The 15,908-nt window shown below is 62.8% G+C and overlaps 3 protein-coding genes across 11 annotated transcripts; 1 reads left to right on the top strand and 2 right to left on the bottom strand.

Moving 5' to 3' along the window:
• Positions 1-12: 12 nt before the first annotated feature.
• On the bottom strand, positions 13-5,618 carry KCNAB3 (potassium voltage-gated channel subfamily A regulatory beta subunit 3). 9 transcript variants are annotated; one of them, XM_090052517.1, is made up of 15 exons: positions 5,237-5,598; positions 5,085-5,128; positions 4,970-5,007; positions 4,815-4,894; positions 4,593-4,637; positions 4,308-4,352; positions 4,066-4,109; positions 3,792-3,878; positions 3,641-3,676; positions 2,855-2,940; positions 2,659-2,779; positions 1,875-1,969; positions 1,677-1,797; positions 1,008-1,096; positions 13-803 (listed from the first exon to the last, which is right to left on the bottom strand). In XM_090052517.1, exons 1-15 carry the CDS (start codon positions 5,245-5,247, stop codon positions 714-716), a joined length of 1,032 nt encoding a protein of 343 aa, XP_089908643.1. In that variant the 5' UTR covers positions 5,248-5,598; the 3' UTR covers positions 13-713. The 9 variants fall into 9 exon arrangements, with proteins under 9 accessions (XP_089908643.1, XP_089908642.1, XP_089908644.1 ...); XM_090052516.1 differs by having other exon boundaries at positions 2,659-2,940; positions 5,237-5,603; XM_090052518.1 differs by lacking the exon at positions 3,641-3,676.
• A 1,254-nt stretch (positions 5,619-6,872) lies between these two features.
• TRAPPC1 (trafficking protein particle complex subunit 1) lies at positions 6,873-8,516 on the bottom strand. Its single transcript, XM_090052621.1, has 4 exons — positions 8,382-8,516; positions 7,741-7,811; positions 7,402-7,540; positions 6,873-7,163 (listed from the first exon to the last, which is right to left on the bottom strand). Exons 1-4 carry the CDS (start codon positions 8,478-8,480, stop codon positions 7,035-7,037), a joined length of 438 nt encoding a protein of 145 aa, XP_089908747.1. The 5' UTR covers positions 8,481-8,516; the 3' UTR covers positions 6,873-7,034.
• A 29-nt stretch (positions 8,517-8,545) lies between these two features.
• CNTROB (centrobin, centriole duplication and spindle assembly protein) lies at positions 8,546-15,454 on the top strand. Its single transcript, XM_090052380.1, has 17 exons — positions 8,546-9,062; positions 9,139-9,211; positions 9,684-9,945; positions 10,034-10,150; positions 10,511-10,655; positions 10,735-10,833; positions 10,931-11,160; positions 11,360-11,494; positions 11,581-11,714; positions 11,866-11,991; positions 12,116-12,278; positions 12,561-12,669; positions 12,784-12,899; positions 14,171-14,429; positions 14,526-14,634; positions 14,775-14,862; positions 15,258-15,454. Exons 1-17 carry the CDS (start codon positions 8,792-8,794, stop codon positions 15,375-15,377), a joined length of 2,556 nt encoding a protein of 851 aa, XP_089908506.1. The 5' UTR covers positions 8,546-8,791; the 3' UTR covers positions 15,378-15,454.
• Positions 15,455-15,908: the final 454 nt, after the last annotated feature.

The following is a 15,908-nucleotide window of genomic DNA, read 5'->3' on the forward strand; positions in this document are numbered from 1 at the left end:
GCCAAGGCCAAGGGTGGTGGAAGAGCTGGTTTATTTACAGAGTAAACCTCATTGAGGTGACATTCGGCAGTGGCTGCCTGCCTGGGGTAGGGGGCCGGGGGTTGTGCCATACCGGGCCCTTGTGGGCACCTATTGCTTTAAGGAATAGATGGCTCTCCTAGAAGAAGGGGGGCTATGCAAATCAGGGTAGGATATAGGAGGAAAGGGCAAATAAGGGAAGGGTATTGGGGTAAAGGGCAAGAGGATGGGGCAATAAAAATAGGCTCTGATGCTGGAAGGTGGCAAACCAGGGGGGAGTTATGTAAATTAAATATGCAAATAAAAGCTATGCAAATCACAATAAAGGAGTAAATTAGCCTAAATATTAATAAATAGGGAAGTATCCTTCTGCCAGGAGAGGAGAAACCAGTCCCCTCTGCTGGCTGCAGTCCCCTGAGTTACCAGCAGAGGGTGGAGCAAGGGACTGTGGGATACTAGAAGAGGATACCCTGCAGCTGGGTTTCAGCCCCATGAAGGAGGGCGCTGCCCCTTTAAGAGGCAAGCAGGAATGGAGGTGGGGCCAATCCCAGCATATGCCCACTGCGCAAGCAGCTCCCATTGGGCAACAGAGCAGGTACCAGAACAGTACAGGTGGAGGGTGGAGGCTCATGCGCAAAGCGACAGCTAATCCAAGGGCAGGGACACTGGTGGGTCCAGGCCCCAGCGCCGTGTCCTTATGCCCGGGACTCCTTTTTGGTGGTTGGCTTGTTGCCCAGCAACACCTCCATCTCCTGCAACACCGGTGCCGTGAGCTGGGCCAACACCTGCGGGGCACCCAAGCATCTGCATCACTAGGCCTCACTGTCTCCCTGGAGCCAGGAGGGACCCAGGTGTCCAGGCCTCCCCAAGCAGAGGAGGATCCCAGGAATGCAGCTCCCTGCTCCAGCTGGGGACGCCTACTTTAGAGCCACCAGGCCCCCTCCCCTGCTGGCAGTGGGGAAAGGACCTAGGTGTCCAGGTGGGCTTACCTGGACAGCGCCCAGGTTCTCCAGGAGCTGCTCCACACTGGACACGCCCAGGAGCACAGAGCTGATGCCCTCGCAGCACAGGCACCAGGCTGAGTGGGCATGGGCAAGCTGGGGTTGGTACTGAGCTGGCCTCCTCAGGCCTCCCCTATCCCAACAGCCCGTTCACCCTCCCTGTTGCTTGCTAGACCTCTCCTATCCCAGCATCCCGTTAACCCTTCCCCTGCTCATTTACCCCCTACCAGACCTCCCCTATCCCAGCATCCCCTGCTAGGCCTCTCCCTATCCATTACCCAGTATAAAACCTACTCTATCCTAGCATCCCATTGGACCTCCTCTACCCCTGAATCTCCTGTTGACCCTCCTCCTACTCACTACTCCATCCCAGCATCCCCTGGTGAATCTCCTTCATTCCAGCACCCCTGTTAACACTCCCCTTACCCATTTCCCCACACCAGACCTCCCCTAGCCCAGTATCCGGTTAATACTCCACCTACCAATTACTCCCTACTAGACCTCCACTATCCCAGCATCCCATTAACTCTTCTCCTTCCCATTACCCACTACCAGACCTCCTCCCCCCCATTCCCAGCATCTCCTGTTTGTGCCCCTCTACCCATTACCCCCTGCCAGACCTCCCCTATCCCAGCATCCCATTAGCCCCACCCTCACCAATGGCCAGCTGAGCTACGGTGCAACCAAGGCGTGTGGCGAGCGGCTGCAGCTCCTTGACCTTGGCCTGTTGGTGCTGTCCGTCCTTGCTCTGCACCTTCTCCTTCAGCCACTGGTAACCCTATGAGGGGCACCAGTCAGAGGGGGCCACATGGAGGGGGCCACACGGGGGTCTCCAGCACTGCACCCCCCCCTTACCTTGATGGAAGCACGGCTGTTCTCAGGCACCCGCTCCTCGTACTTGCCAGTGATGAGCCCACAGGCCAGGGGCGACCAGGTCACAGCCCCCACCCCTGTGGAGGATGGGGATGGGAGGGGGCTTAGCCCCCCCACCATAACCCCCACTCTTCAAGCTCTGTGCTCACAACAGTCACCGTGTTTACTCTGAAAGCTACTGACAGTGGGCAGAGCGAGCAACACTCACATCGTTCACTTGGAAACCTATTGATGGCAGGCATGGGGGCAGGGCTAGCTGCACAGGGGAGTGGAACTAGCTGTAATTGGGGTGTTGATCCTGGGACCTACCCAAGGCAGACAGAGGCTGGGGCTAGCTACAGACAGTAAGGCTGGCACCAAATGTGGCGTTCACTCTGAAACCTGCAAGTGACCGATGTGGAGGGCAGGGGCAGCCATGCAGAGTGTGGGGCTAGCCACCAATGTATTTATGGCCAACACAGAGCTGGGGGTAGCTGCAGAGAGGGCAGAGCTAGCTGCAAACTTGGTGTTTATTCCGAAACCTATGGATGACCAAAAAATCACAGCTGGGGCCAGCTGTAGACAACGGGGCCAGCCATGACTGCAGTGCTGACTCTGAAACATAGTGATGGGCAGCACAGAGAGCAGAGCTGCCCACAAATGTGACATTTACTCTGAAACCTACTGATGCCCAAAGCACAGCCACTTGCCCCCCACCCCCACTGTGTTCCTGCCTGCTTCCTCCCCAGCCCCGGGGGCTCCCAGGCACATCCTAGCACTGGCTCACCGATGTGGTGGTAGAGAGTGGGCAGCTGGCTCTCCACCTTGTGGCGCTGGAAGAGGTGGTACTCAGCCTGTTCGCACACCGGTGCCACTAGGTTGAACTGCCGTGCCACCGAGTAAGCTTCCTGTGGTGGGGGAAGGGTGAGTGTGTGTGGGGGGGGAGCCTCCCAGCCATCCCAGGTGCCCACATGCCTGCTCACCATGATCTCCATGGCACTCCAACGTGATGTGCCCCAATACAAGGCCATGCCCTGATCGATGACATACGTCATGGCCCGAACAATCTCTGTGGGGGTGGGAAACAGGGTCAAGGGGCAGGGTTGAGCTGGTGTTGAAATGTGGTGTTCACTCCAAGACCACCTGATAACCAATGCAGCTGGCACAACTTAGCCCTCAAATTCCTGCTAATCTCTTCATCGTGGTGTTAATGACCCTTTCTCTCTCCCCCCAATCCCATGCTCCAAACAATCCTGTCACTGCTCTTTGCTGATTGGCAACAGGTCATATTTCCTCCAGCGTACAGATGCTCCACCATGGAAGTGCCAATGAGATCGTAAGGGAGGCAAGAGCTTGTGATTGGCCATTTCCACCAAGTAACAGGGCTCCAGCACTTGAGCCAAGCTCACCCCTGACGTGCCGTGTGGCAGCGCAGGGGCTTGGACCCTTCCACCTCATTGGGGCATTGACTCTGAAGCCCACTGATGGCAGGCTCCACCCCTAAGAGGCTCGGAAAGAGTGAAACATCCCCCCTACCCAATCACAGTGCTGGGTGTGGACCCTCCTCCTCTTTTAGGGGGGAAAGTTGCCTCCCTGTAATATTCCTACCCAGTGTTCACCCTGAAACCTATTGATGGTGAGACTGGATCGCCATTTGTACCCGGGGGGTGAAGGGGCTGTAGAGGTCTCAAGGGAGGGTCTAGAGGCTCTAGGGCACAGGGGTTGGGGGGGGTTGGGGGTTACTCTGCTAGGGGCAGGGTCTCCGGTACCTTCCAGCAGCAGGAGGCGGAAGCTCGGGTCGGAGGCTGCAGGGTGGGGGAGAAGCACAAAGAGGTGAGGGGAGACCCCTGGAGGTGGGCCCCTGGTGATGGGGCGGGACACCTGAGAGGGTGGAGCCTGTGGTAGGGTGCAGGGCCTCACCTTCCATGGGGCTGGCAGCGTCCATGCGGTTGGCAAAGACAACATCCACATAGTCCATCTGCAGGCGCTGCAGCGACCCCCGCAGGCCTGGGGGTGGGACCGGGTGGTGTGGGGGCGGGGCCTCGGTGCAGCCAGGTTCGCCCCCTGCCCTGTTCCACCAACCAACACATCCCTGGTGCGCTCATCTAGTCTCACTCCACCCAACTAGCTCCACCCCCTCACCCAGCTAGCCCTGCCTCCTTCACCAAGAAAGCCCCGCCCCTGTGCCCCTTACCCTCAATGATGTGCTTCCGGGATAGGCCCCGCTCTGTCTCTGCTCTGTCGGGATGGGCGGGGAAAGGCACAGCTGAGACCCAATGCCAGACCAGGACCCACAGAGCCCGGCCAGAGGGACCCCAACCCCTAGGATGCCCCACCCTGACTCAGGGAGACCCCGCCTCCCCACAGAGCCCCGCCCCGCCCCTCCCTCCCCACAAGGCCCTGCCCTACCCAGGGAGGCTCCGCCTCTGCACTCACTGTCCGCCCCAGTAGATCTTGGTGGTGACCACGTAGCTGGAGCGTCTGGGGCGGGGAGAAGAGCAAGGTGAAGGGGGGCACCCAGGACCCCCCACCCGCCGATACCCCTCACTCCCGACCCAAAGCCCCTGCTCCCCCAGGCCCTGTTGCTCCCCAGCCAGTGATGGACCCCCATATCCCAACCGGGGCTGCGGGGTCTGGAAGTGGTGGGTTTAGACACCTGGGCTGTCAAATTTTCTCCCTAACAGCCCCCTGCTGGACGCCCCCACCCCGGCCCACGCTCACCGCCAGCCTTTGCTCTTCAGGATGTTGCCCAAGGTCTTCTCGGCCCTGGGGAGACGGGAGACAGGAGCAGGCCCGGCCCCCCGACCTCCGCCTGGACGCCGGCTTGGGGGGTGCGGGGCCTCCCCGGACGCTTGGATCCCCTCCGCTTTGGGGAGGCAAGGGGGGCTGGGAGTAGAGTACGTGGGGGCAGCCGGGGCCCCGACGCCTGGGGGGGTCACGTACTTGCCGGAGGCGTAGACCTCGGCCGTGTCGAAGAGGTTGATGCCGCGCTCGTAGGCGGTGCTGAGAACGCTCTCGGCCGTCTGGGGACAGGGGGCATGAGGGGGGCGGCGGGCACACGACACCCCCCAGCACTATCCCCCCCCGGCAGGACTCACCTCATCCGAGATCTGGGACCCGAATGTCACCCAGGTGCCTGCGGGAGTGGAGCGCTCAGTGGGGGAGGGGCAGTCCCCCCGAGCCTCCCTGGACCCCGCAGAGCCCCCGACTCACCGAGCCCCAGGCAGGACACGCGCAGGCCGGATTTACCCAGGTTCCTGGCGGGGGGAACGGGTCACAGCACAGCCCCCAGTCCCGACCGGCACCCTGCAGCTGTGCCCCTCACCCGCGACCAGCACCCTCTGTGGTGCCCTACAGCCCCCTACCTGTACTTCATGCCGCCCCCCGCATCCCCCCGCGCTGGGACCGGGTTGGGGGCCGGGCCGGGGCCCCGCGGGGCCCCCCGCGCCCCCTTCCCGTTGCCGTGGCCTGGGATCGGAGCCCCTCGCCCGCTCCTCCGCACCGCGGCCGCACAGGGGCTCGGAGCAGGCGATGGACACCTGCATTGGCGCGGCCGGATCGGGCCCTCATTTGCATACGCTCCTCATTTGCATGCGGCCTCTTTTCATACCGGCCCCGCCCCCCGGGTTTGGTTCGCAACAGCTGGAGCAGGGGCTTAAAGGGGCCGCAACCCCCCTTCCTTAATCCAGTGATGGGAACGTGGGGCTCCGTGTGACTTCCCCGCCCCGGGTGGCGGGAGGGAGGGGCACCGGGGGGGACGACGGGGCTGCCAAGCCTTCCCCCCCAAACCTAAGGGGCTTTGCCCAGGTTGGGGTTCATGTCAGAGCTACAGGGGGCTCCAGGCCTCCCCGGATTGGGCCCATGGGGGAGCCCAGACGCATGGATTTCCCACTGCTGCAGAGGGGAGCACAGGCTGGGAGGGGGCAAAGCAGGAGGACTTCCCCGGTCAGGGGCCCCTGCCTTGGGGGCCCGTATCCCAGCATGCTCTGGGCTGCAGGGGCTGCTCTAGGAACTCCCTGCTGGGGTGCTGCACAACACAGCCTTCTGGGAAGAGTCCAGAGCACCACCACCAGCAGGAGCCATGGTGGGGGGCTGGCCCAGGCAGGGATAGGGGGCCGCAGGTCAGGAGTGAGAGGCGCCAGCAAGGCCAAGGTTGGCCAGAAACCACCAGCTCCTCACCTGTTTGCAGAGCTGGCTGAGGGAGGACTGAACCTGCCCAGCCCCGTGTGGCTCCTAGCCAGGCAGAGGATAGAAGAAGGTGGGTTTCCATGGTGCCCTTCCCTACAGAACCTGATTCCTGGACCCCATCTCCACCCCCAAGCTAGGTGTCCCCCCTCCCCCAGACCCTGCTCAGTGCCGCACCCACCTGTAGCTCATGCCACGGGTCCCAGGCTGGGCCAGGAGCTGGGCCGGGCGCCCGGAGGGCTCGGGAGGGAGGTCACTGCCCCGGCACAGCCCCATTCCCAGCCCAGGTGCAGTGCTAGCCCCCTGGCTGCAGCGCCGGAGGCTCTCGGTGTGCCCACCCCGGCCCTTCTTGGCAGTCGGAAGCCCATCAATGCTGAGCCGTGCCCCACGGCCCGCTGCGAGCATCGCGCCAGACGCCTGGGTCCCTGCAGGACAGCACCTACCCCTAGCCACTGCAGCTTATGGCTGCAGCGGGGGAGGGGTGCACCCAGGCCCATGCCCCCATCTCCATGGTAACTGGAAGAGTTAAGCTGCTTAAAGAAGGCAAGTGCTGAGGACCTGGACCATGGCCATGACTGGGGGGGATGCCCAGCTGGGGGGCGGAGAGCACCCAGGCGTGCAGGGCTCCCTTTCCCCACCCCCTGCCACCTTCATCTCAGAGCAGTGCTGGGGGTGGGGTCAGCAGGTCAAAGCAGGGAGCCCCAACACACACACCCAGATGCCTGGGCTCTTTGCCTGCTCGGAGGGGGGGAGGATAATAGAGATTATGCCCAGTGAACAACCCCCCCCCACACACATACAACATCAACACCAGTGTCAAAGGTCACATGTCACAGACAGAACTTTATTAGACTATGAGAGCTCCAACTGGATGCCTGGGTCTCCTCGTGCTGGCTGGGAAAAGGATGGGGGGGGCTAAGACACCTGGGTTCCTTTCTCAGTTGTGCAGGAGGCTCTGGGGTCACGGGGGGAGCGGTGTCAGGCAGCACGGGCGGAGAAGAAGGGCAGGGCACGCACAAAGGCATCGAGGCGGGAACGGAAGAGCTCGCTCTGCACCGGTTCACCCAGCGGGCACAGCGGGTTCTTCACCACCAGCTCCACATAGATCTGGGGAGGGGGTGCAGGAGTCAAGGCGGGATCCGGGCTCCCAGCCCCTTCCCCCCAGGCACAGACTCCAGGCACCCACCCCCATTGATGTGACCTCTGTCCCCAACCTGGCGCAGAACAGAGGTGTCCAAGCTGCCCTGAAGTGCCCCCGTGGGCCCTGGGGGGACCTGTGGGGAGGAACCCTGCGCTCACGCTGCTGCAGGGGGCCGGGGGGGGACCCCAGGTGGGGCACACTCACATTGCTGTAGAGGTGCTGGAGAGCATCACGGGCGCTGCACACGCCCAGGTCAGTAGTGAGCACGAAGCGCAGTCCCGTTGGCGTCTCATAGTAGTGCAGTTTGTACTTGCTGGTCTGGAAGCACAGGAAGCCGTCCCGCCTGCGTGCTAAGGGCCACACCAGAGCTGGACTCCTGCCCAGCCCCCTTCTGGGGACCTCCAACCTTGTCCTCTCAGTCCCCTACCAGTCACTGCCCCATCCCCACAAATCCCTGTTCTGGATCCCCCGCTCCCTCCCCCATCCCTGGAGACCCCCGTCCCGATCCCCCCACTCCCTGGCTCCCTGCAGGCGGCAGGATACATGTCCACAGGGCTCATCTTGGCCACAAAGGAGCGGATGGAGAAGAGCATCCCGAACATCAGCTTGAACTCCTGGGGGGGCAGAGCAGGGTGGTCAGCTGTGACCACCCAGGGACACCACCACTTGCAGAACCACATCTCCTCAGGCCCCTGCCCCCAGCTCCAGACATAACCCCGCCCCCAACACACAACGGCTCCGCCCCCCTAACCCAATGGGGGAGGGGGGAGCACTCAGGTATGACCAGGATTCCCCATCCCTGGACCATCCGCGGACACTGCCACTTGCTGAGCCACATCCCCTCGGGTCACACCCAGGGCCCGCCCCAAGCTCCAGACAATCCCGCCCCCTGACCTCCGGTGGGGGGGGGGGGCCCACCTGTGACCGGGAGTCCCCATCCCCGACCACCCGGGGACTCCGCAACTTACTCAACTGCGGCGGCGTCTCGCCCCACCCCGTGGGACGCCCCTCGGCCCCGCCCCCTAACCCAGCTCCGGGGGGGGGGGCCCTCAGATATGAACACGCCCCGCCCATGGGCGCCGCCATTTGCTGAACCACGCCCCCCGGGCCCCGCCTCCAGGGAAGGCGCCAGGGCCAAACGCGACCCCGCCCACCACGGCCAGTCCCGCCCCCGCCCCTCCCACCTCCTCCTGGGGGATGCCGGGGGGCTTGCGCCGGTGCCACTCGCTGTAGTGCAAGCAGGTGCCAGCGCGGTCGAAGACGTAGAGGTTGTGCACCGTCATCGGAAGGGCGGGGGCAACCTCACTCCCGCGGCCACAAAACGCCGTGCGGGTGTCGCCCCACCCTTCTGCTCCCACCGCTACTTCCGGGTTTTGGCCCCGCCCCTTCCGCTCCCTCTGCTACGTCCAGGTCCGGCCCCGCCCCAAGATGGCAGCGGCGGCGTCGTGCCCGGGCGGGGGCGGGGCCGGGGCCGGGGCCGGCGGCCGTTGCGGGGCGGGGCGGGGCCGATGGACGGGGCCATGTGGGGCTGAGCTCCCCGCTCCCCGCGGCCAAGGCCGGGCACCCCCTGTGCGACCGCGGCCCGGTGGGCGAGATGGAGTCAACACCGACCCACAGTCCGCGACCCCTGACCCTTGACCCCGACCCTGACCTCGCTGCCCTGGCGGAGGAGCTGGGCCGGTCTCTGAGCGCCAGCCTGGGGGGCAGCACCCGCCCCCAGGTGAGGGGGGGCGGGGCCGAGGGGCCGGGGGTCTCTCAGGGGTCAAGACCTCTCTGCCCCCAGGGCACCCCTGGGGGCTCCTGCCACGCGGAGGAGATGGAGGGTGTGCGGCGCCGTCTGCGCAGCCTGCTGCCGGACCCGGGTGGTGAGTGCGGCGCAGGGGGGCACCGAGAGCTGGTGTCCGGTCCGCCTCCCCATCTCTAACCCCCATCCTGCCGCAGGGGGGGCACTGGGCGAACACGGCTTCGAGGATGACGACTCGTTGGACAGCGACAGCACTGCAGCGCTGCTGGGGTGAGCACGGCCCAGAGTCAGCTGCAGTGTGAGGGCCCATCACGCCCCTCCCCAGAGCCAGCTGCATCTCAGGGCCCCTTTACACCCAGCTCTGACCTCATCCCAGAGCCAGCCACAGCTCAGGGCCCCATTACACCCAGCCCTGATGCCCAGAGCCAGCTGCATTTCGGGTACCTGTTATGCTGAGCCATAAATATCCTACCCCAGTATCTGCCACATCTCAGATCGCTGTTACGCTCACGTGTAGATAGCCCACTGGAGAGCCAGGTGCATTTCAGGTCCCTGTTACACCCCCCAGAGCCAATCACATTTCAGGTCCCCATTACACTCAGCCCTGACGTCCCACTCCAGAGCCAACCGCATTTTAGATCCCCGTTGCACACCCCACCGCATAGTGGGGTGGGGGGAGCCCTGGGATACTGGGGAAGCAGGGTACCTGCTAACCGTTGCCTCCAACTCTGGCCCCCCTCAGTGCCCGGCCCCTGCAGGATGCATCCCCACCTGGCTCAGCCACCGGCCTGGAGGAGCTATTCCCCCGCTACAGCAGCCTGTGCCTCGGTTCCCCCCGGACCCTGGCACAGCCGGAGCCCCCCCGCCAGTCTCTTGAGCAGGAGCGTGCCCGCCGTAGGGTGAGGGGCAGCCGGCGCCTGGGTTCTTTCCAGCTCTGGGAGCCTTGGGGCGTGGGGCCAGAACCCCCAGATGCCTGGGACCCCTCCACGCACCTTTCTCGCCAGGCACGTGTCTTGCAGCTCATACTGCTGCGGGCCAAGGGGGAGGAGAGGAAGTCTTTTGGTCCCCCCAGCATTGTCCCTTCCTCTCCAGCACTGTGAGCGCCAGATCCAGGTCCTGCAGGCCCAGATGTTGGCTCTGCAGCAGCAGCTGGCCATGGCCGTGGCCGCTGACCAGAGGAAGGACTCGATGATCGAACAGCTGGACAAGGTGACGTGGGAAGAGGGGAGAAGGGCTTGGGGATGGGGGAAGCCCTTGGGGTAACCCTGGGAGAGTGACATGGGAAGGTTGGGGGGTTCTTAGCCTGTATGGGGTGTGATCTTGGCAGGGGGCATAGCCCTTCCTGTGACTGGGGGAGGCGGTCTCAGACTGAATGGGATGTGATGAGGGGGGGTCATAACCTTCAGAGTGACCCTTGAGGGGCATTTCTAGGGGCCCCAGATCCCTGGGTTCTCTTGAGGGTGCAGCTTCAACACCTGAGTTCTCAGGAGGAGGGTCTCGGGGGAGACGACACAGAGTGGTCCACGGTGGGGGCATGTGGCAGTGGCACCATGTCCCTTCCCTCCCCAGACGCTGGCACAGGTGGTGGAGGGCTGGCGGCACCAGGATGCGGAGCGCAGTGCAGGGCTGCGACGCCTGCAGGCCACAACTGAGGCCAGCGCCCTGGCCCTGGATGCAGAGACCCAGGTGGCGGCAGAGCCAGGACACATGGAGGGTGTGGAGTCAGGAGAAAGCATGTGGTTGGGGGTGGGGCAGCAGGCCTTGCCACCACCCTAAACACCACCTCCCTACAGCGAGCATCGGAGCTGGCTGGGCAGCTGGAGCGGGCGCAGGCAGCGCTGGAGCGGGCACGGGAGGAAGCCACGGGGCTACGTCAGGAAAAGGCTGCCCTGGTAGGAGATAGTAAGCCTCACCACCTGTGCAGCCCACCACCTATGCACCCCACTCTCTAAGTCCTGCCCCAATGATGGCTAGGATCTTATTTCCCAGCATGCCTTGGGGTCCCCCTACTGCAGGAGGAGGCAGCAGCAGCACAGGGGCAGAGCCTGGAGGCGGAGCGGGAGCGAGGGCGGGGCCTAGAGGCGGAGCTGGAGCAGGGGCGGGGCCAGCTGGCCAGACTGGAGGAGCAGCGGCGCTGTGGGGAGGAGCGTGAGCGACAGCTGGAACAGCGGTGCCGTGGCCTGGAGCAGGAGGGTGCCGCCCAGCGCCAGCACTTGGAGGTGAGACCACCAGACTCTCGGTCCCACCCACCTCCTCGGAGGCCCCCCAGCCTGCTGCACGGCCCCCCTCTAACAGCACCTCATCCCAGCAGCCCCGTGGCTCCCAGCCTACAGGGGAGCTAGGGGCCTGGACCCCTGGGTTCTCTGGGCTCGGGAAGATGGGGAGGGGGCTGGCAGTGCTCCATGACCCTGTCCCCAGGCAGCGGAGCAGCGGGCAGCCCAGGCCCAGGCAGAGCTGGCGGAAGCCCAGGCCAAGGCCCAGCGCCTGGGCATGGAGCTCGATGCGACCCGGGCTGAGCGTGACACGGCACAGCTAGAGATGAGCCTGCTGCAGGTGAGGGGGCAGCCCTGGGGAGTTGTGGGGCAGCCCAGATGTCTGGGTTCTCCAGGGTCCAACTGTCCAGCGTGTGTCTGTGGCAGGCACGGGGGGCGGCGCAGAGGGCACAGCGTGAGGCCGAGCTCCGGGCAGTGCTGGAGCAGGAGGTGACAGAGCGTCTGGGCCGGGCCAACGAGGATGCCCTCCGCCAGCTGGGAGCTGCCCGTGAGGGCCATCGGTGAGGAGACCCCGTCACTGCCCCCCACCACCCCGTGCCCCTCGAGGCACCTGGGTCTCTCAGCTTCATGTGGCCAGGAGGATGGGACACCTCATGGAGCTGGTGTTGCAGGAGCTGCAAGGTCTCGTCCCCACACGTGTCGCCCCCCCAGAAAGCAGCTGCTAGAGCTGAGCGCACAGCACGAGCGGGAGCTGGCCGCGCAGCTGGCCCAGAGCCGGGCCGAGCTGGCTGAGCGCGAGGAGCGGGCTCGGCGCCAGACCCAGGACTACGAGGACAGGTCAGATCTGGAAGGAGATGCAGTTCAGCAAGTTGCAGCATCCCTGGGTAGTCCACGGATGGGGGAGTCCCTGCTTGTTCTTGGGCCTGCGTTAATACGCCCTGTGCCCTGTGTGTCCTCCTAGGCTGGCACAGCAGGAGGCACTGACACGGGAGCTGCGGGCTGGGCACTGGCGGCTAGAAGCCCAGCGGGCCGACACAGTGACACGCCTGCGGGCGCTCATGGAGGCGCATTGGCACGAGGCCCTGCAACTCCTGTTGGGCTCCAGCGACATCTCTGCCACCTCTGTGAGTTGGGCCGTCCTCCCCACTGCCCCAGGGGGACCCAGGCATCTAGTTGCTCGCGCGCTAGATTTGGAGACCCCATCCATATCTTAGGGCTGGAAAGGACCCAGGCGTCCAGGCTCCCAGCACTTGCTGCTTTAACACCTCAGTTCTGACTTGTTTACAGGGGGAGGGGGGCGGTAGAGCCCAAGTGTCCTGTCCCCCACCCCTCTCTCATCCCTCCCCCGCCCCTCCCAGAGCGGGGAGAGAACCCAGGCATCCAGGAACATCCCGTTTCCTTTCCAGGGAGAAGACGCAGGGGCCCGGGTAGCCTCCCCCAGCCTCCTTTCTGCTCCACAGGCCTCCGCCCTCCGCCCCTCAGAGCCTGGGCCCCCCAGCCCCTGCACCAGCCCAGGTCAGCAGGGGGTTGGGGTCAGGGGGCGGGTCTTTGTGGCTGCATTCAGCAGTGGGTCTAAGCCAGGCTGTGGCACAGGCCAGTGCTCTTTGATCCTTCCCTTTGCTCCCCCAGGCCTGATGGAGCAACTGTTCCCCAAGAACAAGGGGAGAGGCAGCAGGGGCAACTCACCTGCCCCAAGCAGCCCAGAGAGGGGGCGGGACCCCGATCTGCAGCGCTACCTGGCCCTGGTGAGATGGGGGGGTGTTGGGGACCATGTGCAAGGGGGTTTAGGCACCGCATGTATGGAGACAGCTTAGGTCAAGGAGGCTTTAGGGATGCCTCCCCTACTAGTGTGCATCATCGCATCATCACAGGCACGTTCACCGGCAGAGCACGTCATTGCTTTCATGCGCAGATAGTTGCCTGCGCTGGCACATGCAATTTATGTATGGTCATATGTATGTTGTCAGAAGCACATGTGCATACTCAGTCATCAGTATGTGTTGACAGGCATGGGTGCACTAGCACATGTGTGCACACTCAGTCACACATTTGTCACGTGTTAGCATGTGTAATTGCATACACGCACTCAGTCACACGTAAGCATTGTTGCACATGCAGTAGGACATGTAATCGCACACAGTCACACATGCACATTTGTAGTCTTGCACTAGCATATGTAATAGTGTACATGTGTATGGTCACAGTAGCATGTATAATTGTGTACACGCAAATTCAGTCACATACTGTCTTATGTAACTATATACGCACATTCAGTTGCATGTAATTTGCGTACAGGCTCGCAGATTCAGTCATGCAGTAACACAAGTGTGTACGGGTGCACGTTGTCAAGCACAGTACATATAATAGTATACACGCACGTTCACTGTTGTATATAATTGTATAGACATACAGTTACACACCCAGTAGCATGTAATTGCGGACGTGTACATTGTCATGCACTAGCACATATAATTATGTCTGCACAGGCGCACGTGTTGTCACATGCACTAGCACTTGTAATTGTGTACAGGTACACGCAGTAGCATATAACTATGCATTTATATTCAGTCACACTGTCACATAACCGTGTACACCTATAGATTCACATGCATTAGCACATCACTGCATACCCACACAGTAGCACACGTATTCAGTCACATACTAGGATATGTAATCATGTATACAGGTGCACCCACGTGCAGTCACATGGGCTACCACATGTAGTTGTGCATGTGCACAGTCTTATTTACAGCCACACATGCCCTAGCACGTATAATCGTACATACAAGGTCACACATCCATTCACCATCTCACGCACATTCTCTATCACATGTACTTGCACATGTAATGGTGCATGTGCATTAAAGGCATTCTGTGGTGGGTAGAGTGGAGGGGTTGTTGGGGGGCATTGGGTGCTCTGTATGCGGGGCCCCTGAGGGACCATTTGCACGTATGCCAGGCCATTAGGGATTGTATGTGTGGTGTACCCTCTCACCCCCCACCCCCCTTCTCTTAGCTACTGGGCTGGTCCTCGGCGGCTCCCCTGGCTGAGGGGCCCGAGGGTGGCCTTCAGCCTCCTGCTCCTGCCTGGCCTTGTAAGAGGACGCCCATGGGGGGGCCCTGCAGTGCCCCAGGGGTCTTGGTGGCCCCTCCGCTCACCATGTGCCCCCCAGGTCCTTTCGAGGGCCACCCGAGGGCCCCCCTGGCACCACCCCCAGCAGTCCGCAAGACCAAGGTGCCTGTCCTCCAGGCTGACGCTGGGCCACGGGGTCCTGGTGAGTTGCCACTGTGCCCCCTCCCCCAGTGCCAGCAGGGCGTGCCACGGCCCCCCCCGGCCCCGGCTTACCCGTTCCCCCTTACCTTCTTGGTAGCAGGTGACGGCACTGCGCCGTCCCCACAGGAGCTGGCCGAGTTGCTGCAGCTGCGCCCTGCACCGCGCCCGGCGTTGTACATCTCCCCAGAGCCTGCCCATCCACCCCAGTAAGTACTGCATCAGTCACCCGCCTGGGTTCAGCCCCCCTTGGCGGGGGGGAGTCCATGCCCAGCTTTGGTGGGGTCTGGGAGCCCAGACGTCTGGGTTCTTTTCAATGTGATCCCCCTTTCGCCTCTGCCCGTTCCAGGCTGGAGGTGAAGGCAGAGGGGAGCCAGGCCCACCCAGGTACCCGCAGGGCTGTGGACCCCCGGCTGGGAGAGCCCCTGCGGAAGGAGGTGAGTGGCTTGGGCCATTGTGGGATACTGGTACTGTTGTGTCGGGGGGGCCACTGGGGTCTTCTAGGGTATCATGGGATAGCGGTGCTGTTGGGGGTGGGGGTGCCCATGGGCATTGTGGGATACTAGTGCTGTGAAGGGGGTATGACCCACGGTATTGTAGGATAGCAGTGCTATGGGGGCAGGGGTGCCCCAGGGTGCTGTGGGGGGAGTGAGTGCATCAGGGCATTGTGCTGTGGGGGTCAAGGTGCCCACGAACATTGTGGGATAGCAGTGCTGTGGGGGAGGGGGTGCCCCAGGGTAGTGTGGGATAGCAGTGCTGTTGTGGGGTGGTGGGCAGAGGACACACATGGTGGGACGCGCTGTCCGGCTGCTCACGGCCGCTCTCCCCCCAGGTGGCTCCAGCCCGTCGTCTCGAGCGGACCCAGGCATTTGGGAAGGTGGGCAGAAAGCCAGCCCCCCATGCCCCACCAGGTGCCCGCAGCGCCAAGGCAGGGGCCAGCGCATGGCGATGAGCTGATTGAACTGCATGATTGAACTCCTGGCGTGGCCGCAGCAAGATGTTCGCCGCATGGGGGTGGGGCCGGGTGGGTTGGCCCCACCCCCTTGTTGCAGGTTTGACAACCCACTTTGTTAACGGTTCGACCTCTTCCCTTGTTAATGGTTGAAATAAAGTGGTTTTGGGTGTTTGTAGCCGGCCTGGTCCTGACGCTTGTTGCCCACTTTTGGCCCCAGGCCCTGCCCACTGTCCCCAGGCTCTGCCCCTGGCATGCATCCCCCCCATGCCACCTTATCTCCCATACACACTTACGAAGGCACCCTCCTGTCACGCTCACATTTGCACATATGCAGTTGCATGCACGTCCGTGTAGTCACACATGCTCTGATGCATGTCACGCATGAGCTAGTGCATGTAATTGTGTGCATGTGCTGTCATGCATATTCAGTCATGTGTGTTGGCATATGCACACTCAGTTGCGCATATGCATTTAGTCACACACACTAGCACACATAATTGCATATGCTCTGTCACGTATGCATTCAGT

The sequence above is a fragment of the Crocodylus siamensis genome, chromosome 6, assembly GCF_052110815.1.
Source record: "Crocodylus siamensis isolate JL-2025a chromosome 6, ASM5211081v1, whole genome shotgun sequence".
In the NCBI taxonomy this organism is placed as follows: domain Eukaryota; kingdom Metazoa; phylum Chordata; order Crocodylia; family Crocodylidae; genus Crocodylus; species Crocodylus siamensis.

Bases quoted from the DNA above. Each gene is read 5' to 3' on its own strand.
- CNTROB (XM_090052380.1), top strand. From the start codon at position 8,792: ATGGAGTCAACACCGACCCACAGTCCGCGACCCCTGACCCTTGACCCC. The intron at 9,063-9,138 runs GTGAGTGCGGCG...ATCCTGCCGCAG, and splicing joins CCTGCTGCCGGACCCGGGTG to GGGGGGCACTGGGCGAACAC. The intron at 11,161-11,359 runs GTGAGACCACCA...CCCTGTCCCCAG, and splicing joins CCCAGCGCCAGCACTTGGAG to GCAGCGGAGCAGCGGGCAGC.
- TRAPPC1 (XM_090052621.1), bottom strand. From the start codon at position 8,480: ATGACGGTGCACAACCTCTACGTCTTCGACCGCGCTGGCACCTGCTTG. The intron at 7,541-7,740 runs GTATCCTGCCGC...CTTAGCACGCAG, and splicing joins AAGATGAGCCCTGTGGACAT to GCGGGACGGCTTCCTGTGCT. The intron at 7,164-7,401 runs GTGAGTGTGCCC...CCCCCTCCCCAG, and splicing joins TCCAGCACCTCTACAGCAAT to ATCTATGTGGAGCTGGTGGT.
- KCNAB3 (XM_090052510.1), bottom strand. The intron at 4,110-4,307 runs GTGAGTGCAGAG...CCATCCCGACAG, and splicing joins AAGATCTACTGGGGCGGACA to AGCAGAGACAGAGCGGGGCC. The intron at 2,941-3,640 runs GTACCGGAGACC...CCACCCCCACAG, and splicing joins CCGCCTCCTGCTGCTGGAAG to AGATTGTTCGGGCCATGACG.